The 25,416-nt window shown below is 46.1% G+C and overlaps 1 protein-coding gene across 1 annotated transcript; it reads left to right on the forward strand.

The window, feature by feature from the left end:
* Positions 1–16,814: 16,814 nt before the first annotated feature.
* Positions 16,815–23,832, forward strand: AHSG (alpha 2-HS glycoprotein). Its single transcript, XM_047755399.1, has 7 exons — positions 16,815–17,106; positions 19,121–19,231; positions 19,611–19,695; positions 20,284–20,447; positions 21,606–21,707; positions 22,488–22,571; positions 23,138–23,832. Exons 1-7 carry the CDS (start codon positions 16,894–16,896, stop codon positions 23,474–23,476), a joined length of 1,098 nt encoding a protein of 365 aa, XP_047611355.1. The 5' UTR covers positions 16,815–16,893; the 3' UTR covers positions 23,477–23,832.
* Positions 23,833–25,416: the final 1,584 nt, after the last annotated feature.

Here is a 25,416-nt window from a genome sequence, read left to right on the forward strand (position 1 = left end):
AACTCCTAAGAGAAACAACAGTAATAGTAATTTTCAATACAAACTTAAATGCCTTTACTGTGTCTGCCCTCCTCTCTTAGCCTCACTTAATCCTAATGCAGAGAGTTAGATTCTACAAGGGCTATATTGTGAATTGGAGATCAATTCTGCCAAATAATTAAAATGAAAATAAAGGATGGCTCCTGAGAGCTAATATCAGTTGTGGAAACCATTGTGAGGAGCCATACTAGATGCTTAAGAACAAGTTAGGTAATTAAAGCCTCTGCCTCTTCTAACAGGTCACTAACCCGGGACAGTAGGAAACGGATAGACAAGGTTTTCAATAAGACATTTGATGATTCATCTCTTTATATCAGGGGAGCAAAATAGAGGCATATATTTGGATTCATAACTCACCAATTATGGTTGAACATGCTGTTGATTAATGAATCAGTGTCAATGTGGAAGGGGTTGGTCTCTGCTGGCACTAAACAGAGCTATGTCCTCAGTCCTGACCTGTTCAATACTTTTATTAGTGGTGAGCATTCAGGAAGAGAGTTTAAAATGTCAAGTGTCTAGTGTGTGTGTGTGTGTATAAGTAAACAGATTTTTCACAGCTCTCACGTGCTTGTGGGTGCAAAAAGCCCCAGAAGAGAAGTGGGACACACTAAAGTGGACCAGAAAAGCTCTGACCCCTGCACAATGCTTAGGGTGGGAAAAGCAGCTTAACCTGGAGGGAGAGGGTTGGTTCTATCAGATTTATCCACAGCAAGCATGGGCAAGCATGATTTGGCAGCAACACTGCCAGAGCGTCACTTGAATTCATGTCTGCCAACACAATTACAAAGGGAACTTGTACTAAGTTTTGAGGGCAAGTAACCATAAAAATCTAAGGAGTTAGTTGAATAGAAGCTTTATACCATCAGAGCCATTATAAAAAGCTATAAATCTTCAAATTGTAAGAGTTAAAGGCCTCCAGGTTTTGAGGTTTGGTAAAGGAATTTTGACACTAGTGGGAAGGACCTTCCTCTAATTCTGCTGAGCAACAGCTACAAAAGAGAAACTAGAGTCTCAGGAGAAGCAAGGGGAGGAGCCTGATGATGCCATAAGGGTGATGCTCCAGTTGCAGTTGCCATGTAACAAATTACCCCAAAACTTGGCGGCCTAAAACAGCAACATTATTTTTCTTGCAAATCTGCAGTATGGATTGGGCTTGATGAAGGTAACTAGCTCCTTTATGCCATGTAGGAAGCCTCCGATTTCTTGGGCTTTGCTGTGGGAGCTCTGAAATTCAAGACTCAGTACTTGGTGTGACCTGCACCAGCACTAGGGTGACTGACTCATCCCTGTTTATTTCCACTTTTAGCACTAGAAGTCCCTTATCCCAGAAATCCTTAGTCTCAATCAAGCCAGGATGTTGGGTGACCCTAAGGTCCAGCATTGAAAGGACGTTTGCATGGAAGCATCTGAAACGCATGTCATTTATAAGAGCCATGGGCAAATGCAGAGCAATGGCGGAAGGGACTGGGAGGGCTAGAGTCAGGTTGAGTCCTGAGAATGTTCTATGAAGGATGAATCTGTGAGAAGTGTGCATGGAAACACAGAGGAGCAGGGCCAAGGCACACTGTTACGGGGTGAGTGTGTACAGGCTCTTTCCTGGACTGGTTCATAGACTGGCGTGCTCTGAAAAAACATTCCATTTTGGACATTTTTCTTTGCTTTTCTTTTTCTTTCTCTTATTAGGGCTGCACCTGCAGCATATGGAAGTTCCCAGGCTAGGGGTCGAATCAGCTGCAGCTGCCGGCATACACCACAGCCACAGCAATGTCAGATCTGAGCCACATCTGCAACCTACGCCATAGCTTATGGCAATGCCAGATCCTTAACCCACTGAGTGAGGCTAGGGATCAAACCTGCATCCTCATGGGTACTAGTTGGGTTTTTAACCCGCTGAGCCACAATGGGAACTCCTGTTTTATTCTTTTTATGTGTCTTTTTTGTTAGCTGTGTGGTTATCTGTTTTGTTAGTGTTGAGCTGAGCATATTCTTAAGACACATAGTAAGGGGTTTTGTTTGTTTTGTTTTATTTTCTGGCCGCTTCTGCAGCATGTGGAACTTCCCAGGCTAGGTATGGAACCTGTGCCACAGCAGCAACCTGAGCCACAGCAGTAACAACTCCAGATCCTGAACCTACTGAGCCACATGGGAACTCCCACAGATTTTTATTTTATATAGTAAAATGCATTAGTTGTTTCTGCGAATGGTGGTATTATTCCATTTCAGAATCGCAGCCTACCCTGCCTGCTGACAGCAAGCATGAGCCAGCTGCCTACTCTGAGTCCCTGTCATGGCCTGAGCTTGCAGGCACAGATTGCAAAAACCCTCCAGAGGGAAAGTCCGGACCTACAAGAAACATTTTTTAGAAGGTTTCTCAATTTCCATGAGAGGGTGCTGTCTACCATGGAGGAGATGGGGCTGCTGTACATCCTGAAGACTATGGAGTCATGTATGGAAACATGACTGACAGTTGCCGGGTTTCCAGTTAGTTCTGGACCCTCAGTATCTGCCGCTGCCCGCCCCTCCCCCTGACTCAGAAAGGGACTCCATGTACTCCCTTCAGCCAGGAAGAGTCCACAGCCTCTGGTGCAGAGAAGGAGTTGGCAAAATTACACCAAGGAGGGAAAGAGAGCGTAATTGTGGAAGATTTTACAGGCTAAATTTGGTGTAAAAATAATTAGGAGCAACTGAAGACTTTTTCAAAGAGAAACATAAGAGGAAAACAATATACTCTATTGACTCATTACATATTTATTTTATTTACTTTTTTGCTTTTTAGGGCTGCACTTGCAACATATGGAGGTTCCCAGGCTAAGGGTCTAATTGCAGCTGCAGTTGCCAGCCTATGCCACAGCCACAGCAATGCCAGGTCTGAACCACGTCTGTGACCTACACCACAGCTCATGGCAACGCTGGATCCTTAACCCACTGAGCGAGGCCAGGGATCGAACCCACAACCTCATGGTTCCTAGTCGGATTCACTTTCGTTGAGCCATGATGGGAGCTCTCTGTACCTGAACTTTGAAGGCCCTAGGGAAACAACCATGCTAGAGGCCAGCCCCTGCGCGGGTCAGGGAGGTTGTGGGGGGAGCCAGTGTACATGGGGGTGCAGGCTTGTTGGCTCACACCCTCCCCACTGACCCTGTGCTCAGGCTCTGTCAGCATAGACTCCAGGGGGGCTTTTCAATCCACTTGGGGTGGAGACAGCTTGGGCCATCCCATGTTTGTTGAAGAAAGTTCTGGTTCATGGAAAGAGCTTTCCTAATGTTGACTGGAAAAAAATACACAACCTAAAAGTTGAGAGTTATGTTTTATTCAGTGGACTTTCTGAGGACTCAAGCCTAGAAGGAAGGCAGCCTCTCAGATAGTAAGGGAGGAGCCATGAGATTATATATATATATATATATATATATGTATATATATATATATATATAAAATGTGTTATACATATGTAACACAGGAGATTATATATATATATATATCTGTGTGTGTTATATCTATGTATGAGTTATATATATATATATATATACACACACACACAATATCTATGAGATATATAGATATTTAGGAATTTTGTAACAAAATCCAGTAGTAGACCAGTTTTGTAGTCAGAAATCAAAAGATTGCTAATAAAGAGAACCAGATATCTCAAGTTAGTGAATTTAGAGCTTTTCTATATATGGGAAGATGCACGAGTCTGGGCTGGCTGAAATCACACCTCACTTATCTAGGGCCAATATCCATTCTCCTTTCTCTATCCTGAAACCCTTCAGGGTGCAGAGTTAGGGGTGGCTGCAGTGGCTATTGGCTTGATGGCCACAGCATCCTTTGTTTACTGATATGGTGACATTCTTCGTCCATGCTAATGACACACTGGGTCTAGGGTTGAGCCATTTCCTCCACTAGTAAAGTGTGGCTTTCACCATCTTCTCTCTTCTCCTTCACAGTCCTTCTACTTTGAAAAATCTTACCCTGTGCCTCTCCTGTGTTTGCTACAGAGGCACAGAGCCAGACCCTGACGCTGCCTCTCACAGCATAAAAAGCAGAGTGAGCAGAAGAACTGCAAAGCAGCCCCCATGTCGGCAGGGACACCAGGTGAAGTTGCCTCTGCTGCCTGATGGCCATGTGTGCTCTAAAGGATGACTTTTCCCTGGTTTGTGAATTTATCTGAATGGAAAGTGTTAGAGCGGTTTGAAATTTAAATCAGACTTATTTAAATATTTAGCAAAGTACCTTTACTGTGGAAGACATTAAGCAATTGAGATAGTTGCAAAAAAAAAAAAAAATCAAAGTTGTCCTGCCTCTGCGGTAGGGACCCACCCTTCTGCACCCTTCTGTGTGTGTGTGTGTGTGTGTGTGTGTGTGTGTGTGTGTGTGTGAGAGAGAGAGAGAGAGAGAGAGAGAAAGGAGAGAGAAAGGGAAACAGTGAGAGAAATGATCTCCTCCCTGAGGGTTATGGCCGTCCTGTTAGTGTCACCATCAGAGTGGCAGAGCAGTTAGTGTCACCATCAGAGTGGCAGAGCAGAGGTGGAACTGAGGCTTGTGGGCCCTGGGGGGTTAGATTTGTCCGCAGCAGTGGGGCTCAGGGTGACCTGACTAGGGGAGAGGGGAGAGCAGCTGACATGTCATAAAGTGGCACTCCTATAGTATTTTATGTTAGACTGAGGAAACATCAGTCATTCATAGCAAAGGCAGGGCAGCCAATGGAAATTAGGGCCTAAGCCCCACCCCCAACCCCTCTACTGTACGCCCTCCCGCCCCCTGCCACAGGCTCTCTTCTTGGTAACTTTTCCCTGGACTTAGCTTCCAGCTCATGGACAGAGGACACACGCATAACAAACTGAATTTGGACTTAGATTATCTTACATCAGAAAGTAAATCAACCTTGAACTGTTAGTTTTGGATTTTTCACAAAGAGATAATGCTGCCACCAGCCCTCTCTCGCTCTAATCTGGTCTCTGTTGGTTTACACATTCCCAGGTAACCATTTCCTGTACCTTCTTAAACACAATGCTTCCAAATTTTTTCTTTTTTCTTTTCTTTTTTTGCTTTTTAGAGCTGCACCTGCAGCATATGGAGGTTCCCAAATTAGGGGTTGACACAGCAACGCAGGATCTGAGCTGTGTCTGCGACCTACACCACAGCTCATGGCAACGCCAGATCCTTAATCCACTGAACGAGGCCAGAGATCGAACCTGCTTCCTCATGGATTCTAGTGGGGTTCGTTACTACTGAACCACAGCAGGAACTCCCCAAATTTCTTTTGGTTAAGTGTTATATTTCTTTTGGTCAAATATTCACTTCTTAAGGTATACTGTATATTAGGTATTTATAGCGAGTGAACATTGTTTTCTAAAAGCCATCAAATGACATGGGGACTGTGAGAGCACCACTCTATTCTGCAGGGCACATTGCCTGCCCTGGGCAGTGGTGGCCTTTGTCCTGGGCACCACTTCAACTGCTGGGCACTCCCTCTCCTGCCCCAGCTGAGGATACACATCACCCAGGCCCATACCAAGTTCTGCACTGACTGTAGAAGGAGGTCACTTTGCATTTCAGTGTTATAGGCTATCATCAGGCATCAGGACAGAAATGCTTGAACTTCTTGATGTCCCTTGGAGACAGCCTGTCTTCAGTTCTTTCTCAGAATTCAGATGAGTTCAAAGCAGAGGCAGGCCAGGAGAAAAATCTGACCGACAAGACACAAGGAGGCTTCAGTACCAGGCAGGCCTGTCGGTCCTGGCTCTGCCCCAAGGAGGTGGGTTCAGTCTTAGGAGACTCCCTATCCCTCTTGCAGCTGGTGCCCTGGACTGTTCCACCAGTCCCACCAGACACACAACTACACAACCTAGGAGGAGGCTGAGGCTCTTCAACCACCCCAAACCTATTACTGGCAACCTGTGTAACTCTGTCGCATGTAATTTAAAAAAAAAAAAAAGAAAAAAAAAAAAAAGAATTTCAAGATGGCACAGCAGTGTTATGCCAAGCCCAGGAAACCTCTTAAGTGTAGGGCCTGTGCCACTGCTCAGAACACATGCCCAATCAGCGGCCAGGTGATTACTCTAGGAAACTGAGAGGCCCACTGGGCAAAAGAAATCCTTTAAATGCCTATTCAAATCCCCTCCCAGAGAAATTCCCGAGCTGCCCACCTTCCCAAGTCCTTTCAACACTCCTGCACTTCCCTGCCTGGAGCCCTACCATGCTGGCACTTATCTGAGGGCTCTGCTCCCCAATCCCCACCAACCCCTCTGACCTATGCCTACTGCCCCTTATCCCTTAGTCCTGCCTTGTTGATTTCCTTGGGTTGGCCACTAGCACCAGGGACAGAGAAGAATCTCTAGGTGGTTTTCCACAATACCACTACCTCCCTTTTCCCGTCTATTCCCTCCTGTTGCTAGAAGTTACCAACCAGCATGTTGGTGCAAAAAAGTGCAGTCCCACTCTTGCACGGTGTTCTATTTCTTCTCTAAGAGGTTCTACAGAGACTTACGTGATGCTAGGAGTATTAAGTGTATTATGTTGTGTAACACTCTCCACAAGGCTCCAATGTAGGCACTGCTACTGTTGTGCCTTTTACAGGTGAGTAAACCACCCAGAGGGGTTAGGTGACTTCAAAGGTGATCAAGGAGCCCTTGCTCTTAGCCATTGGGCTCTACTGTGTCTATACAGGCTAACTGAAGGCAAAGACCAAATCGTAGTGACGCTGGAGCCCCACCCTCCACCCCATGGTACCTTTCTCTCCTTTCAGTTCTAGTTTGTTATTGGGGTTATCAAGAGCTCCCATTTATGCATGGCACACTGAGTGCCAGGCCCTGTGCTGAGCATTTGCAAATGTTATCCCATTCAATCTTTAGCACATCCTTACTAGCCAGATTTTACTGTCCATATTTAACAGATGAAGAAATTAAGGCTCAGCATGATTAAATCTCTAGTGAGGTCACATAGCTAGCAAACAGTGACATCAGGGTCTGTTCCGACTCTATGTGGCGGCTCCTGATCACGCTGAGCTGCTCTCATGCCCTTGCTTTCCACCCTCTGCCCTCCCTCCACCTTCTTCACCCTGCCTTCCTGCTAGATGCTCCATCCTCACACTGCCTCAATCTCTATTAGAATCTGAGTCCTAGAGGCTCAGTTGTTACTTAATAACCCACCCAACCACCAAATGATTGGGCTGCCTGTTGCACAATCCCAGCACAGAAGGGGAAAATTGCCCACATTCCCTATGCTGACCCTATGATCAGCATATTTTTTTAATGGCCAAGCCCACAACGTATGGAAGTTCTCGGGCCAGGGATTGAATCTGAGTTGTAGCTTCACCCTAGGTTGCAGCTGCAGCAATACCATATCCTTTAACCCACTGTGCTGGACCAAGGATTGAACTCAACCCAAGATGCTGCAGTCGGATACTTAACCCACTGGGCCAGAGTGGGAACTCTGATCAGCATCTTTTCTTTCTTTCTCTCTTTCTCCTTTCTTTCTTTCCCTATTTATTTTTGTTTGTTTGTTTGTTTCCCTTTTATAGTCATACCTGTGGCACACAGAAATTCCTGGGCTAGGGGGCGAATAAGAGCCACATCTGGAGCCTATGCCACGGCCAAGACAACACCGGATCTGATCTGCACCTGCAACCTATGTCACAGTTGTGGCAATACCAGATCCTTAACCCACTGAGGGAGGCCAGGAATCAAACCCACATCCTTATGGACACTGTGTCAGGTTCTTAACCACTGAGACACAATGGGAACTCCTCTTTTCAATTTCAAGTTGTCATCTTCCAATGTTCTAACGAAAACTCCAGAAACAGACTTTTCATATCCCTAAGTGTTTTCTAGAGACCAGACAGCAAGCAGTGAAAAAAGCTACAAACTGAGAGCCTTTCTGGATTCCAGATGAGTGGAGACTCGGTCCCCACTTACAGATCTTCCACTGGCCCCATACATGTTCCCTCTCAGAAGTCAAGAGGTCTGATCAAGGCAATCCATGGAAAAGAATGGCCTCTCTGTTGATTTCACTGTTAATCCTTCACAGAGTCCAGACAAGTCTCTGGAAACTAGGAGAAACCCTCTTGTCCAACCAGTGGCAAGTGGCCTGTCCCCTCCTCCCTTGGTATTTGCTGACCTGTCCTTCACTGGTGCACACATGTGCAGGCACAAGTCCACACTGCTCGGCTATATTGTTTGACTCCCAATCACAAGGCAGTTGATTTTTTTAAATTGAAGTACTGTTGATTTACAATGTTATATTATTTTCTGCTGTACAACAAAGTGACTCAGCTCTACATATATAACAAATAAGGTGTGTGTGTGTTTATATACATATATATATATATGGTGATTCATCTTATTTTTAAAACATCATTGCCAGTTTTGTCTATTCAATAAATGATGAGGTGGTCTCAAAACTAAGTCACTTGAGGGAGTTCCCTAGTGGCCTTCTAGTTAAGGATTCAGCCTTGTCTACTGTGGCTTGGGTTCAATGTCTGGCCTGGGAACTTCCATATGCTGCTGGCACAGCTTTAAAACAAACAAACAAGCAAACAAACAAACAAAACACTAAGTCACTTGAGAAGCAGAAGGAACAGAGATGAAGGAGGCCAGAGAAGGGTGGCAGGTTATAGTATGGATGTCTCCCAATGCCTAAAGTCTAACTTATGGCCCAGGAATTGATTTAGTCTATATAGTTCCTAAGTGGAGAATCTGCATCCATTGATGAGGTTACAAGGTAGGCAGGTGTTGATAGGAAGGAAACTAGTAACTTCCTATTTACTAGAGAGATTCAATAATAAAAGGACTGCCACAGTGGTGGAGAGATGTTTGTATCTGAATGTCCTCAGGCAGACTCCAGACACTGGAAGGAGCCTCTGCGGTGAGTGGCAGGCTGGCCACGAGCCTCTCACTGATCATGTATGTAGCTCAGTCTGTGCCGGGCAGGAGGCAGGTGCTGAGGATAGAAGACTGAAAATGACATGGACACTGCTGAACCCTCTCAACTCAGCATTGTGTTCTCCTGCATGTAGGGCAGGCTGAGGGCAGGAACCACAGCTCACACTTCTCTCGTAGGGGCCCAAGAGCCAGCAGAGCGTTGTGGAGCCAGGCCCAACAGTGAGTATCTGAAGACAGGAATGCCACCTTCCACCTGTGCATCCTTAGCGCCCAGCACAATGTGTCTAAGAAATAGTTTTGACGTTAACACACATGTGTCCAGAGAGTACTCAGTACAAGTCAATAAATGGATCCAAAGAATCTACAATGTTGGCTCACTGTCAAAAGGGCCCATTCCAACCCCAGTCATCTGCATGATGGATAAAGAAGGGCCCACGTTTACAAAGGTGCCATGAGTTTCTTGATTCCAGTGGCCTCAGTATAACCATAGGACCCTTGGACATCAAGGCCACAGCTCCTCTGAACATCTTGGTGTCCAAGGGTCAGTGATGGCATGCCAAGGGGCTCCTTAAAAGGTGATGGTTTCCTCTCTCATCGTCTGTCTTGTCTGAAGAGAGCCGCTTACTCATTGTGAAGATATCAAAAGTTGATGACAGAGCCAGCAGGCGAGATGGATGTGATTCTCCACATTGATCAGCATCCCCCAGGAAAACATTTAACCCAAAGTCATGTAATCATTTACCTTTGATTTACTTCCTAAACCTGAGGTAGACATCGTTTCAACACCATCTGAGTCATCACTAAAGTCAACAGGTGAAAGTCTCTCCTGCAAAATTGATCTTTAGGTATTTTCCACTGACTGAAATTGGGTGGGCAAACTATTTTTTTTTAATTCTTTTAATTTTTAACCAAACGATATATTTTTTTCTGTTGCTTATGCTTTTCTTCAAATTCAGCATACAGCCATGTTTCCTGTTGTTAAGAATAATGACTTGGTTGCTTTTTTTTTTTTTTTTGGCCTTATTTTCTTTTGGTTTGAGGTTAATGGAGACAAAGTGATGGGGCTCAATCCAGGCTCTACCACTGTGAGATATGGGCGAGGTGCAGAACCTCTCTGAGGCCCTGTTTCTTCTTCTATAGAGGAGGGAAGATGAGAACAATACCCCTCTTGGGGACTTATGAGGATTAAAGCACAATGCCTTTTACAGAGTAAGGAATCTATATCCTTTGCTCTGATGAAGAAGTTTTCCCAAGGAGGAGCAGTTCCAGCCTCAGAAAGGGCACAGCTCCCCATCCTTCGTTAACCCTAAAATGATTCCCTCTTTTGTGAGGGAATGCGTGGGTGTCAAGGCCACATTAAGCGGTATACAATAGGAAGTCTTCTTCCAAACAAAAGAGAATGGAAGGTTTCCCATGATTTCTTCTGTGATCATGAAAGGCTCCTGCAAGGGTCATTGTGTTCTTGAGGCTGATTTCACACAGAGAACCAACTGCCAAAAGGTTAAAAAAAAAAATTCTTGAAAGAGTAGAAAGATTTAATGAAGTACAAACTTTTTTTCTATTCTGGTTTAGATTATGTCTCTTTCCCAGGGCTGGGTCTAGGATCCAGCAAGGAACAGGACTAAAACACATACTTTAAGGAGTGTGACCCTGAGAACGAGCATCTCGTTAAATCTGGCAACTTTGCTCTCTCCCTTGCCCCACCCTACTCCAGGCTCTGCTTTTCCCCATTTACCCCTCAAATGTGTTTCTTTTCAGAGTTTGGCAGGTCATGGCTATGAGGACAGGATTGGGGAAAAGTCTGCTGTGCTCTTTCTCCACCCAAAGAAAGGAAGTAATCACCTCTGGTCACTTGGGTTTAATAATTTTTACCATGCTTTGCTCAGGTCAACGTTTCTCAACTTTGGGGCCTTAGCACCAAGTACAAAGCGCTCTTCGAAATGCCTTCCAGGGCAGCTGGTGCTCAGTTACCTTCACAAGAAATCTGGTGGGTCCTGGGAGAAGGGTCATTTGCATTCCATTGACCGATGTTTTGCAGTGGAGGTAGAAACCCCAATCTGTCTCCACAGGACAGGCATCATAATCATTTCATAGAACTTACAGTTCTTGGTTCATCAGATGTTCCTGGACCAGGTGAGTCAAGCTAAGCTCCTTTAGTGCAGATGGTGTTTTCTCATCACTCTGCCTCCAGGCACCTAATATCACTGATAGTACATAGTCAATAAATACCCATAGGAATGAAGAAACACCAGGCTTATCAGAAATCATTATTCAGTTTCTTAGAGCCTAGGCCCTTTAAGTACCAGAAAGGGCAGAGCCAGGAATCTGGCCCAATGATTTAAACACCAACCACTGCTACTTCCTCCCTGCAAAAACCAATGGATCCTCTGGCTTTTGCTGACGTGTTCTTGTTCATGTCCTGTTCTGTGAGAGGCTGAGTTCCTAGCTCTCATTGCCTGACTTGATATTTCACCCCCTTCTTACTCTACCCTTCCCCTCTGAGACCCAGGTCTGCCGGCAGGGCCCCAGCAGAAACAGCCCCCAGCAACTCTGACCCTCTGCTTGCCATGATCCTTCTTGTCTTGGCTCCTGACTGCCAACTATCAAGGCTGACGTCTGCCTTGGAATAGGTGGAATGCATCGCCGCCCTAGTGGAGAGCCCTTCTGACAAATTCAAAGAACCTGGTACCATCCCCAGCTGCCATCTTGGAACTCCGCCATCAGCTGCCTGGGGCTCCACACAGCAAGCACTGCCTGGCACCCTGCTGCCTTCTTCTGGAGGTTGTTGGTCCTCTTCTTCTTAGATCTGTGGGACTGCTCTTTCCCCCTGCCTCTAACCAGCCCCTGATATCCTCAATACTCTACATCTTAATCATTATCATCATCATCATTTTGACTGCACCCTCAGCATGTGGAATTTTCCAGGCCAGGGATTGAACCCGCAGCAGTGACCCAAACCACTGCAGGACAGTGCTGGATCCTTAATTCACTGCACCTTAGCGGGAACTCCAAGACTTTTTTTATTTTTATTTTATTTTATTTTATTATGTTGTCTTTTGTCCTTTTTTTAGGGCTGCACTTATGGCATATGGAAGTTCCCAGGTTAGGGGTACAGTTGGAGCTATTGCTGCGGCCTACACCACAGTCACAGCAATGCCAGAGCTGAGCTGCGTCTGCAACCTATACCACAGCTCACGGCTACGCTGGATCCTTAACCCACTGAGAGAGGCCAGGGATCGAACCCACAACTTCATGGTTCCTAGTTGGATTTGTTTCTGCTGCGCCATGACGGGAACTCCTCCAAAACTTGTTTTAATGCAGTAACATGGGCCTCAAAGAAAAATGCACAGATAAGTCATTAAGATAATGACAGGAACTACCGACCAGAAAAAGGAATAAATCCTTATCTTCTATTGGTATGCAAAGATGTTGGAGCTGAGTGGATGAAATTGACTCAACCTCACTCATAGGTATGTGCGTTCAGCGTGAGAAAATCTTTCAAAGTCTGAAAGTGGTGTCATCAGACATGGTGAAATATCCTGAACCTTCCTTGGGCATCCTTTGCTAAGGCTTTCTTGGAAAACATACTGAAAGATCATCTTTTTTCTTCATTGTCAGTAAGTAAATGGAAACCTTTCTTTCTCCAACTGAAAAATGAGGCCATTTTATTCAGCTTGATACCAAACCTATATTAGTTTGCAAATTAAACATATGGAATAGTTGAGATCAAACAAAAGATATTTGTAAAATATATTAAAAAGGAGTTCTGATGATTTTCCCATATCTCAGTTTCCACCAAAGTCAGCATGGAAGCAGCAGAGGAAAAGAGAAAACAGCTGACCAGGCAAAACACACCAATTAAATGGCAGGGGTAGAAATTCATGTATCCTTTCTGATAGGCAATTTGGCCAGAGAAATTAAAAGTTTTTAAAATGTCCTCATCAAATCCTGTGAAATTGGATTGTGATGATCATTATACAACCACAGATGTGATAAATTGAGTAATAAAAAAAGAGAAAAATAAAATAAAATAATAAAATAAAATGTTCACATCATATGAACCAATAATTTCACTAATAAGACTCGATACTGGAGTTCCCGTCGTGGTGCAGTGGTTAACAATCCGACTAGGAACCATGAGGTTGCGGGTTCGATCCCTGCCCTTGCTCAGTGGGTTAAGGATCCAGCGTTGCTGTGAGCTGTGGTGTAGGTCGCAGATGCGGCTCAGATCCCACATTGCTGTGGCTCTGGCATAGGCTGGCAGCTACAGCTCCGATTAGACCCCTAGGCTAGGAACCTCCATATGCCGCGGGAGCGGCCCTAGAAATGGCAAAAAGACAAAAAAAAAAAAAAAAGACTCGATCCTGAAAATGTAACTAGAAAACCAAAGATTCCTGAATAGAAAATGTATTGCAGGAGTTCTCTTGTGGCACAGTAGGTTAAGGATCTAGCGGTGTCACTGCAGTGGCTTGGGTCACTGCTACGGTGTGGGTTCAGTCCCTTCCATATGTCTTGGGTGTGGCCAAAAAAAAATGTATTACAACTTTGCATATGAGAGGCTGGAGTGAGAACAAGTTAATTGCCCAACAATAAGAGAATAGTTGAATAAATTATGATACACACAGCAGAATCATAGGTAGTCATCATAAGCATTTTTTTTTTTTTTTTTAGGGCTGCACCTGAGGCATATGGCACTTCCCATGTGCTTGAATTGGAGCTGCAGCTGCTGGCCTACACCACAGCCATAGCAACTCGGGATCTAAGCCACATCTGCGACCTACATTGCAGCTCTCAGCAGTGCCAGATCCTTAACCCACAGAACAGGGCCAGGGAGCGAACCTGCATCCTCATGGATACTAGTCAGGTTCTTTTCCAATGAACCATGACAGGAACTCCAGAAACATGTTTTTAAGTCTATTTAAGGACATGGGAAAATATTCAAGTTATAATGTTAAGTGAAAAAAATACAAAATTATACATGCATATGACTATATTATACTAAGTTATATTAAAATAAGTCTTTGTGTAGAAAAAAAAGCCCATGGAAATGCTTCCAAAACATTAACACTGTTTATCTCTGGGTAATGAGACTGCGAATGAGTTTGGTTTCCCTGTTTATATGTGGTAGGATGATAGGTGATATATAAATTGCTCTTAACTGCATGCTTTGTTCTTCTAGCATCAGCAAAACAGGAAAACACCAAGTGCTTTAGAGATTGTCACCCAGGAAAGATCCAAGAACAGATACCAAAAGAAATGCTCTAAGTAAAAGAAAGAAATGATCAGAAAGGATGATCAGACAAAACTCTTTTTTTTCTCCCCCCGCCCCCCAGGCTGGGATGGCAATAGAACCACCCCAGAATAGTGTGGGAGTCCCACAGCAGAGGAGACAGAACCTCACTTCGGGGTGGGGGGAGGGGAAGGGGCACCTGGGTAGCATGGGGAGACATCACATCATGGGGAGATGCCCCCCTGAGTAGCAGGGTGGCGCTAGAACAATGGAGGGGCTGTGATGGCAGTGCCTAAGTAGATGAGCTTAATGGCAGCTTCAGGAAGCCCCCACAGCCCAAGAGGGCTCAGCAGCCAAGTTTTACCAAGCTTAAGGAAGCGGGTAGGGGAGTTCCCGTGGTGGTGCAACAGGATCAACAGTGTCTCTGCAGCAGCAGGGATTCGGGTTTGATCCCTGGTCCCGAGCAGTGGGCTAAGGATCCCTAGCCCGGGAACGCCATATGCCACGGGGATGGCCAAAAGATAAAAAGAAAGGTGTAGCACATATAGCTGAGGAAAGGCCTGTGGTCTAGAAAGGGTCCCACAGCTGAGATAAGGGGACTCCTGATCATAGGATGCAGGAGGACTCTCTTGCTATGGATTAGATGAAGGCAAGCAGGACATTGGCTCAAGGGCAGATCTGCCCGGGGACTACATGAGACAGGTTACCTGGCAGAAGGGGCCAAGGCAAAGCGGACACCCCTCTCTGACCCAGACTAAAGCAGTATTTGCAGAAGTCTCTTGCTCCCCACTTCATGTTTCTTCTAACCCCAGTGGGGAGAAGAAGCACAAGGGCAAACCTAAATTGGCCCGGGTTTCACCCAAGCACGTGGGAAATCAGGTTACCCGGAAGTGGCTAGATTACATCTTCACAAGAGAGGCCTCAGTGTCAGAAATGCAATTGCGCTCTGGAAAATAAAGCTGTGCTGTATACACCCGAGCTGACGACATATCAAATATGTACTCACTGCATATATTGTTTTGTGTTTTCCAAAATTTAGTGAAGACCACATTTTGCATACTAAAAGATTATTTAAAAGAAAAGCAGGGCATCCACAAAAAAGTTGTTCATGAGTCAAGGCCCTGAAGGAAATAAGGCATAAGGCCAATGGAAAGTCCCCTGGTTCTGAGGATCGTGCTGCTTGGTGACCCCAGCTGATTTTGTGTTCCAAGAGCTGGGACCCCCTCTCAGGGAACCCGGAGCCCTGACCACACCTTCTGAGCCTCTGGCATTAAGATTCTGTACTTCTGGGAGCAAAAGGAAAAACAATGCCTATAACTACCTTCTCTGCCCAACACAGGCCCCCTTGCTTACCTCCCTCCCTCCCCCCAGCAAGTCAATAATATTAAGCTTCCCTGTAGGAAGCCCCCACATTTTAAACAAAGCTTTGTTCTCTGAAGCAATAGCAAACAACGGAACAAATCTACCCCTACGCAATGATAACCTCGAAATATTTGGAAAGCGTGTTGATCTCCACGACAGGGCTTCTTTGCTCCAGGCAACACCAAGCAAGGTCCTTGGATGATATTTTCCAAACCTCTCGCTATCCTGGCCACCCCTCCTTGGAGGTCACACCTGGGATTGTCAAAGGCCACTTGAAAGGCCATGCCTGAGCCAATACTGTGACCTTGTGCTCTGGGCACCATGACTTATTCTAATTCTGCTAAGGCTCCGAAGGGCCTTGAGGAGGCATCTGTGTTCTTAGGGTCTCCCCAACCCCTGCCAGAGTCTCAGCCTGTAGTGCAGGACTCACACCCCGAGCTCTACCAAGTGAGTGGCTGTTAGGCCAGGTCTCCCCTATCTGCTGCATTAGTCCACTGGCTGGGGGCATGGGCCATGGGGACATGGGATCACTGGGGACATGCTGGTGCCAACTGTAGCCACCCAGGAGACCTGGGTAAGAGTGCATCTGTGCAGGGTGCTGGCAGCCAGGACTGGAGAGAAGGGATCGAGGGAGTGGAGAGGCTCTGCTGGCCTTAGCCCTCAAGGCCCTGCTGCAGGAAACCCTCCGCTCGCCATTCCCCACTCAAGGCAGAATTCTCCTCCCTCTTTTCCTCTTCTCTCCAAGGATCTTATCCAAGATCTTGGCATCTCCTATAGCTCCCCCTCCTTACACTAGCTCGTTGGTACCTTTGCTATGTCTGTGGGCCTTGTTCTCCCTCCAGGAGGAGATATTATCCCTGACATTAGAGGATTTTATCAAATTTCTGAATACCCCACTATCCCCGCACAGATCCCACGGCGTGCTCGGCTCACAGTAGAGGGGACTCCCTTGGCCGCCAAATCTGCAGCACTCCAGGGCCAGCGGTGTGGCCCCTCCTCCCTGGGTGCTCGCCCCATTCCCTCAGCTGCCTCCTCTCTGCTGCTGTTACCATGTTCCAAGCTGACTCTGGCGCATCTCCCTAGCCCAACCCAAACTGCCCCTGCCTGCCCCCAAAGAGCATTGACTTTGGCAGATTTCTTGGGGGCCAGTGATGTCCTAACCTGTTTGCTTTTCCAGGACTGATGTTTGCAGGGGGCTTTTTTTTTTTTGGAACCAGATCAGAAATCATCCGACATCCTTACGCAAGTCTTCCACAGGCTCCAACAGATAAATAATGCCTTTGGACCCTCCACCACGCTACCTTTCCCAGCAGAGCATCTGGGTTGATCCTGAAGCCTCCAGCCATTTGCCTGCCTACCTGCCAGGACGTCTCTGGGGCAGCCATGAAGGTCCTCATCCTGCTCTTTTGCCTTGCTCAGCTCTGGGGCTGCCGCGCTGTCCCCCACGGCCCGATTCTGGGTTACAGGGAACCGGCCTGTGATGACCTAGAAACAGAGCAAGCAGCCCTGGCAGCCGTGGACTACATCAATAAGCACCTTCCTCGGGGCTACAAGCACACCTTGAACCAGGTTGACAGCGTGAAAGTGTGGCCGAGGGTAAGTGAACCTGCTATGGGAGGGCGTAGGGCTCAGCTGGGTGCCTCAAAGAGCCCACCTCCCAGCACAAAAGAAACTGCAGTGCCTAAATGCTCCAATTCCTCCCTGGAGAGAGGGAGAGGGCAGCTGGAGGGAAGAGAAGAGATGTTTTGTACTGTGAGTCTCCAGGAGGGTGCTGGATGAGGACAGAGGTCCTCGAAGTCTTCAAATGATATTTTGAAGATCACAGGTAGAAAGTGTGGCTTTCTAGAAAAACTAGGACCAGAGCCTGGATTCTAGTTGCTGAACTACCACCAACTGGAAATCACTTCTCTTTCTTCACTTTTGTTTCTCTGGATAAAGTCTAAGAGTGCATGATATGTGCATTTGATAAGTGCCTACCATGTGCCAGGTCCTTCCACATTTATCATCTCCTTAATCCCTTGCATCCTGACCCCCGAAGTCCTGTGGGGATATTGTCCCTGTCTTACATAAGAGAAACCAAGGATCTGACCTATTAGGGCATTTTTTTTTTAAACCTGATATAATAAGTAAGCATATAATTAGTAAGCATCAATTCCAGACCTGCATTCCTTCTTCTAAGCAAGCTGCCTCCCAAGGAAAGGTACCCACATCCACAAAGACATCTTGGCATGAGTGGCTTTACCTGCTCACATGCTAAACAAGAAGCTAGTGGAGCCTGAAACTGGTCACAATGACAGTTAGGCTTGGGAAAGTGCCATGGGGGCCAGCTGGGCAATTTGGAGAGGTGGGGGAAAAGGCATCTCTCTACTGCCTATTTTGAAATTAGATTTTAAAGCTGATGAAGAACAATTCTTTCAGCCAATATTGCTTACAAGTCTTCCGCAGGCAAGAACCAGTGTCAGGTGTTACGGGAGCTAGGGAGTTGAACCATATAAAATAGCCCTTTTTGTATATTAAAAGCAATCAGATATTGGCATTTTAATGATTAAGCCAATACAATGGTGAGAAAGATGTAGTTAGTGCCCGTAAGAGATTTACAATCTGGGAAGGGAAATAAGGTAAACCTCAGATGTCTAGACTGACTCACTGACATATGATCTCACAGTGGGACAAAAATATTTGAGATCAGGATTGTCCCGGGTGGATTTTAGGAATTCTGCAACCACACTGAAGTACAATGGTGGCTGAGAGGAAGCACTGATCAATTTACAGGAAATAAAACACGATGTGCATCTTTGAGGGAAAGAAAGAACAATGCTGTGGTTTTCACTAACCACAGGGCTTGAGAAACCCAGGAGCACCCGGCTCCTATTCACTGTAGCTCTGAGTGTTTTCAGGAGGTGAATTTGGGCACATTTGCACATCATAAAACACAGCTTCCTCCAGAAAAGGAGATTCTGAGGCTTCAGGTACTAGCAAATCAGGCAGAACAGAAATGAGAGGCAAGCAGAGCTGGGCTGAAAGAAAAAAAAAAAGGTATACTTGTACCTTCTGGATTTTCCGGGCTTTGAAGAAGGGATACAGAAATCTGTGAACTGATGAAACAACTCCAAGGAGTCACACAAGCTCCCCTTACCACCGCCTCCCCCACTGCTCCTTCCCTCTGTGCTGGTGACTGACACGCGCGGCTCATTAGAGGGGGGCTCTTGCTTCCCTCGCATAACCAGCAGGGGGCGGTAGGGAGCAGCAACGTTGCACTTCGGCCTTTACCGGCCAAAAGACAAAAAAGCAGATGTTGAGAAGGAAGGAAGGAAAAAGTAGAGGGAAAATGGAGAAGATACAGGAGAAGCAGTGACTATCCTACCCCACCTTACTCTGCCGCTTGACTGAGAAAAATCCGAAGGTGACTTTTTCCAAGTACTGCCTGAGGGGTGAAATTTTCAAAATTCAATTTAAGTGTCAACACTTGCTTTTAGCTTCCAAATACAGCTCAGAGTGATGACTGTGGTTCCATCAACCTGTCCAAGCCCACGCCCCCCTTCTTTCTCACCTCTCCAGCAGGAGGTGTGTTCAAACCCACGCTGCTCACCTCTTCATTCTGTCTCCACAGCGGCCCGCGGGAGAGGTATTTGACATTGAAATAGACACGCTGGAAACCACCTGCCATGTCCTGGACCCCACTCCCCTGGCAAACTGCAGCGTGAGGCAGCTGACAGAGCATGTGAGTGCCTCTCTTAGGGTGATTATAGGGGGCGCCCCAGTCAGGTTCATGGTGGTTCTGCAAAGAGCAGGCTCCTTTCATCCAGCTTCCCAGCCTGCGATTGTGGCTAGCCCAGCGTGCATTTTCTAAAATTGCCGCTTGACACTATCTTCTCTGGGGCTAGTTTTTACAACGGCTCACCTTTTTTGTTGTAGCTCGCCCTGAAATTAGAGTATAGTGTTTCAGTATCACCCAGCGAAAGAATATTTTGTGAGGCTCACTTAGACATCCATGCCTGAGAGTTCCATCCTCTCCCCCACCCCTCAGCCTCAAGCCCCTGCTGTGAGAAGTGAAAATTCAGCCCTCCTCCTAAGCCCTTACTGTGGATTTATTTCTCCAGGCGGTGGAAGGAGACTGCGATTTCCACGTGCTGAAACAGGACGGCCAGTTCTCCGTGTTATTTGCAAAATGTGATTCCAGTCCAGGTAGGGATGTTATGATTCTTCTTATGTTTACTTTGTAGAGAGAGAGTGAGGCAGGAGCCTGAATTGTTTTCAGTGGAAGTAGTTCTAGCCCCTCTGTGGGTGGTGAGAAGGAGAAGCCAAGTTTCCTGGGTTTGGGATTTTAAAACTGAGTTTTGGGAGTTCCCCGGTGAGTGGTTAGGACTACGTGCTTTCACCGCTGGAGCTAAGGTTCAATCCCTGGTCTGGGAACTGAGATCCCACATCAAGCCGCTGCATGCCATGGTCAAATGCCAACCAAACAACAATAACAACAACCCCAAACAAACAAACAAACAAACAAACAAACAAAAATGTGTTTTAAGGAGCTCTTCTCATTGGAGGTGAAAATTGCCCCTTGGTGAGAGGTGGTCAGAGGCGCTTCTGCAAAAATGCCAGCATGACAGGAGGCTGGAAGGTTCAATAAGAAGCAGACAGTCCTCCTGCAGCCATGTGGAGCCTATTTCAGCCCTGCCAAATAAGCGGCGGTGGGTGGGGGTGGGAGGTGCGGGTGGCAATTGCCACGGAGGATTACAGTCCGGAGCCAGGTTGATGTCTTTTCTCTGTGCTTAGACTCAGCTGAGGATGTTCACAAGGTGTGTCCAAACTGCCCCCTGCTGGCCCCGCTTAATGACAGCCGGGTGGTGCACGCCGCAGAATCAGCGCTGACTGCCTTCAACGCCCAGAGCAACGGCTCCTATTTGCAGCTTGTGGAAATTTCTCGGGCTCAACTTGTGGTAAGACTGAGACCCTGCTGACAGATTGGGCGGTTTGGCGGCACTTCGGGAGTGGACGAGGTGACGCCGAGGTGAGGGAAGGAGCAGGTGCAGGGCAGGGAGGATGGTGTGAGAAAAGGGATAGAAAGGGTTCTGAGGGTCCAGAGAACCCAGAGGACCCTCAGCGTCTCCCCCACCTGAGCCACTTTTACAGAAAGCAGCCAGATGCAGTGTGTCCGCAATTCCTCGGTTCTAGTTGAGACTCGGGTGGAAGTTCCCACTTTATCCAAAAGCACTCACGGTCAATTCATGGGTGTCCACCTCACCATCATCCATCACCATTGAACCTCAGCAGCCCTCCTGTAATCAATACTTACAAAGGCCTGAACATGCTTTCACTGATAGGCATGTAATGGCAGAATCCAAAAATGTATTTGAATCACTGAAACAAACAAACAAACAAACAACTAATTGTACTGGGTTGGGTTAGCACATTTGAACACTTACAGAATTCCAGTATTTTTAAAAGCTGGTATTTTAGATACTAGTAGCCATGGCATACTTGGAAATACACTGTAGGCAGTCATCCTCTTAGCCAGGATATGTGATTCTCAGAACACCTCCACCCAAGCCTATATCAAATAACAGATATTTCCTTTTTGCAAATGTCCATATGCTCTAAGAACTATAAGGTAGAAAAGCATAAGTATCTTCTATGCTTTTGTTTATATTTTTCATCCAATCCTGCTATCTAAAATACATGGGAGAGGATTAATTTCTTTACTTTCCCACCCCAACTTGGAGTAACCTGAACCTGGGGTCTCAAAGTGCAGACCCAAGAGGGAAGTTTGGCAGGAGGCAGGGTTCCCACTCAGGTCAGTATAAGGTCAGTCCACTGGGTTAAAGCTTCCTGCCTGAAAACTCACCTCTGCTCCGAATGATGGACAGTGAATACCTGCATCTCCTTCAGGGAAGACCCAACCCCAGCCCTTCAAGATCCAGTGCTGCCATGTAAGCCACTTGGGGGCAGGTTTCTTGGCCATCTAATGTGGTTTACATGAATGCTGCTCCCTGGACTGTGCAAGGTAGTGGCCCTTGCTACTTCCCTCTGGCCTCTCCTTCCCTGAATCTTTCATGCCAAGCCATGTTCCTTCATGAATTTTCATTTATTTTCATCAGCCTCTTTCAGCTTCTGTCTCTGTGGAGTTTGCAGTGGCTGTCACTGACTGTGTGGCTAAAGAGGTCATAGACCCAACCAAATGCAACCTGCTGGTGGAAAAGGTGAGTGGGCCAGGCAATGCTGATCCTTAACCCACTGAGCGAGGCCAGGGATCAAACCCACATCCTCACAGAGAAAATCTTGGGTCCTTAACCCACTAAGCCACAATGGGAACTCCTAGATATTCTCCTAGATATACCTCTGATATAAAATCTTTCAAGCCCTTAAGCCAGTAATGTCTGCTGCCAGGGATTTAGCCTAAAGCAATCATTGTGTTTGACAAGCTGATTTATGACTGATACACAAAGACTCAGAAAGATCCGAATGTCCAACAGGAGGGAATCATTGGATAAAATACGGCATATCAGGAAATAGAAAATTATAGACACAAAAACTATGTTTTCAAAGAATAATGAATGATATAAAAGAACATTATCATTATAGTACATGAAAAGCACAGTATACAAAATGGTATAGTCACAGAGACCCCAATTTTTAAATGATATGTAATAGCATTTTAAAATAAGAAAGAAATATGTAGATGTTAACAGAAATTCTCCTGGGCCACCATCATTTCTGAGATTATGGGTGATTTCTCTCCCTCCCAAAACATTTCTGTATTTTCTACATTCTATATAAATTATATATATGTATACAAACACACAAACACACACATCCTCTATAAGCAGAAACCATAAACTTTAGGAGAAAGCGTTTTTTTAAAAAAAGGAATTAAGAATTTAAGGTTTTTTTCCCCCTTGGCTTGGTGGAATATCACTGAAATGGGAAGAGAAATCAACTTTTTGAACCAGTTCTAATAACTCCTCTCTTTCTGTGAGCAGCAATATGGCTTCTGTAAGGGGACCGTCACTGACAAGGTTAATGAGGAAGATGTTGCGGTGACCTGCACGGTGTTCCAAACCCAGGTAAGGGCATCCTGGATGTCTTCCCTCTCATCTTCAGAATACAATAGCCCCTTGACATGTCTATGGTGCCTTAGTAATTACAGGGCACCTGCTGCCAGTACTTCGAGCCTCACAATATAAATAGCACCAGGAAATGTTTAACCATCAACAAAGGGAAGGATGTTTCAGTCATGCCCTATGTAACTCACAACACCATGTTTTTATGTGTGGGTCTAGGGAGTGGGAACAGGGAGAGGTGGGAGTGGTTTTCTGAGTTGCAGAGACCAGGAAGCTCCCTGTGGCTGCAGGTTAGTTGACAAAGAGGGTGATGCTACTGGGGAAAGTTGGCCATACAGTGGGTAAGTATAGGTCTCCTGTCCTGAAAACAACTGGTGAGAAAAGGGCGACCACTGGCCATTTACCCTCCCCCAGAGCTCTGATGACCATCCGTTGTATCTAGGTAGTTCTTTTTTGCTAGATATCTTGCAAATAAAAATTATGACTGTGAGAGAATTGGGTGGGGTTCCACCTAGAAGGAGGAGAAAGGCAGGTAACCTAAGAAAATGGTCCTCTGTCTCTCTCTCCAGCCTGTGGTCCCGCAGCCCCAACCTGCTGGTGCTGATGCGGGGGCCGCCCCTGCGGTGGATGCAGCTGCAACTGCATCTCCTCCAGCTGACCTGCCCGCAGCTTCCCTGGTGGTGGGACCCATGGTGGTGGCAGTTCCTCCGGGCATCCCGCCAGTGCACCGGTCACACTATGACCTGCGCCACTCTTTCTCGGGTGTGGCCTCAGTGGAGTCAGCCTCCGGAGAAGCATTCCACGTGGGGAAAACACCCAAGGGGGCACAGCCTAGCATTCCTGCTGCTGATGGCTCAGTTCCAGTGGTCCGCCCTTGCCCTGGGAGAATCAGACACTTCAAGATCTAGAAGATGGTCAGAGATGAGGTTTGGCACAGAGAACATTGCTGCCATTGTCCAAGTATGGGTGTGGGTGGGGGCCTTGTCTGCTGTCAAAGCAAGTGCTGTGTGGTCTAGCTTAATGTCAAGTCTTGTATCCTGACTTCTCATCCTTTAGAGGACAGAAGCAGGGGGTACTAGTTATGTTTGATGGAAGGCATAAGGTCAGCAATTTGATTCACTGTTTTGAGGCCAGGCCACCACCATTGTGTTCTCTGCCTTCTCTTGACCTCTCAAAAATAATTGGGACTGTGACTCTGAAAGGTGCTCTTGACAAGTTTATATCTGCTTATTAATAAAAATGTCTGAAGGCCATTACTTATAAAGAAAGTTCTACGCTGAAATGTGGTCGTGATTATTGCCCACTTCATCCAAGCTCATGTGGTGGGGTCTATCTTTCCCAACAACCACACAAGTGTCCCTAATCAAAAAGTGAAAATGGAGACAAACTAGGAGTTCCCATCATGGCTCAGCAGAAATGAATGTGACCAGCACCCATGAGGATGCAGGTTTAATCCCTGGCCTCGCTCAGTGGATTAAGGATCTGGCATTGCCATGAGCTATGGTGTAGGTCGCAGATTCGGCTTGGATCCCATGTTGCTGTGGCTCTGGCGTAGGCCAGCAGCTACAGCTCTGATTTGACCCCTAGCCTGGGAACCTCTATATGCTGAGGGTGTGGCCCCAAAAAGACCAAAAAAAAAAAAAAAAAGAAAAAGAAAAAAGAAAAAAAATAGAACAAAAATCTTCTATATTGCTCTACATAGTAAAAAATGAGACCAGCCTCTGCTCACAGCTCATAAGTTCTGCCCATTTCCTTATGAGAAAATCATTTTTTGCTTTGTAAAGCTCAGAAAATATTGCTAAATTAGGGTCAAGTGTCTGAACTTTGTACAGACAAACCAGCCATTGGTTTCCCCCCAATACCCAGGTAAGGAGGGATTGGTAATTAACACAGACTTCACTTAATTATATCTCTTCATTATTTATGCTTAAAATTCTGACATTTAGAAAGCAAGAAATGATTTTCTCATAAGGAAATGGGCAGAACTTATGAGCTGTGAGCAGAGGCTGGTCTTAAGCAATATAGAAGATTGATGATTGTACAATATATACTTCATTTTATGATGCAGGATTGGTCTTCCAAACCAATCCATTTGAAGACTTTAAGTTAAAGCTCTGGTTTATAGTGTGAATAGAGGAGGGATACCTGGACAGGTAAACCCAGTGGATATTTATAGATATTTTCCAAGAGGAATAAAGGAATAAACAGTTCCCATTATAGAATGGTGGCTAGACAGTCCAGTTTTTATCTACTAGCATTAGGTTATTCTGAGCAATGTATGTGATGGGCCCTTTCAGATGGAATTTTTTTTTTTTGGTCTTTTTGTCTTTATAGGGCTGAAACCACAACATATGGAGATTCCCAGGCTAGGGGTCCAGTCAGAGCTGTAGCCACCAGCCTATGCCAGAGCCACAGCAATGCAGGATCTGAGCTGCGTCTGCAACCTACACCACAACTCATGGCAATGCAGGATCCTTAAGCCACTGAGTGAGGCCAGGGATCGAACCTGAATGCTCATGGATGCTAGTCGGGTTTGCTAACGGCTGAGCCATGACAGGAACTCCCAGATGGAATTTTAAAGGGATAACACTAACAACCAATTGAGTGGCTTCACTTGAACCAAACATTGACACCTTATTCTCGCCTAGAGGTTTTGCCAATATTCTAGTAATCAGAGGGAATGGCTGGGAAGATAGAAAAACCGCTAGGTACCCCTGAAACTAGGGAAGATGAGGAAGGCATGGTCGGTTGGGCTAAATGCTGCAGAAAGAGCAATATGCCTGAGGACCAAGGAAAGGCCATGGGCTAGTTGCCTGACTTGGAGGTGATGGTGAGCACTGGCAGGTGC

Source organism: Phacochoerus africanus, chromosome 1, assembly GCF_016906955.1.
Source record: "Phacochoerus africanus isolate WHEZ1 chromosome 1, ROS_Pafr_v1, whole genome shotgun sequence".
NCBI lineage: Eukaryota > Metazoa > Chordata > Mammalia > Artiodactyla > Suidae > Phacochoerus > Phacochoerus africanus.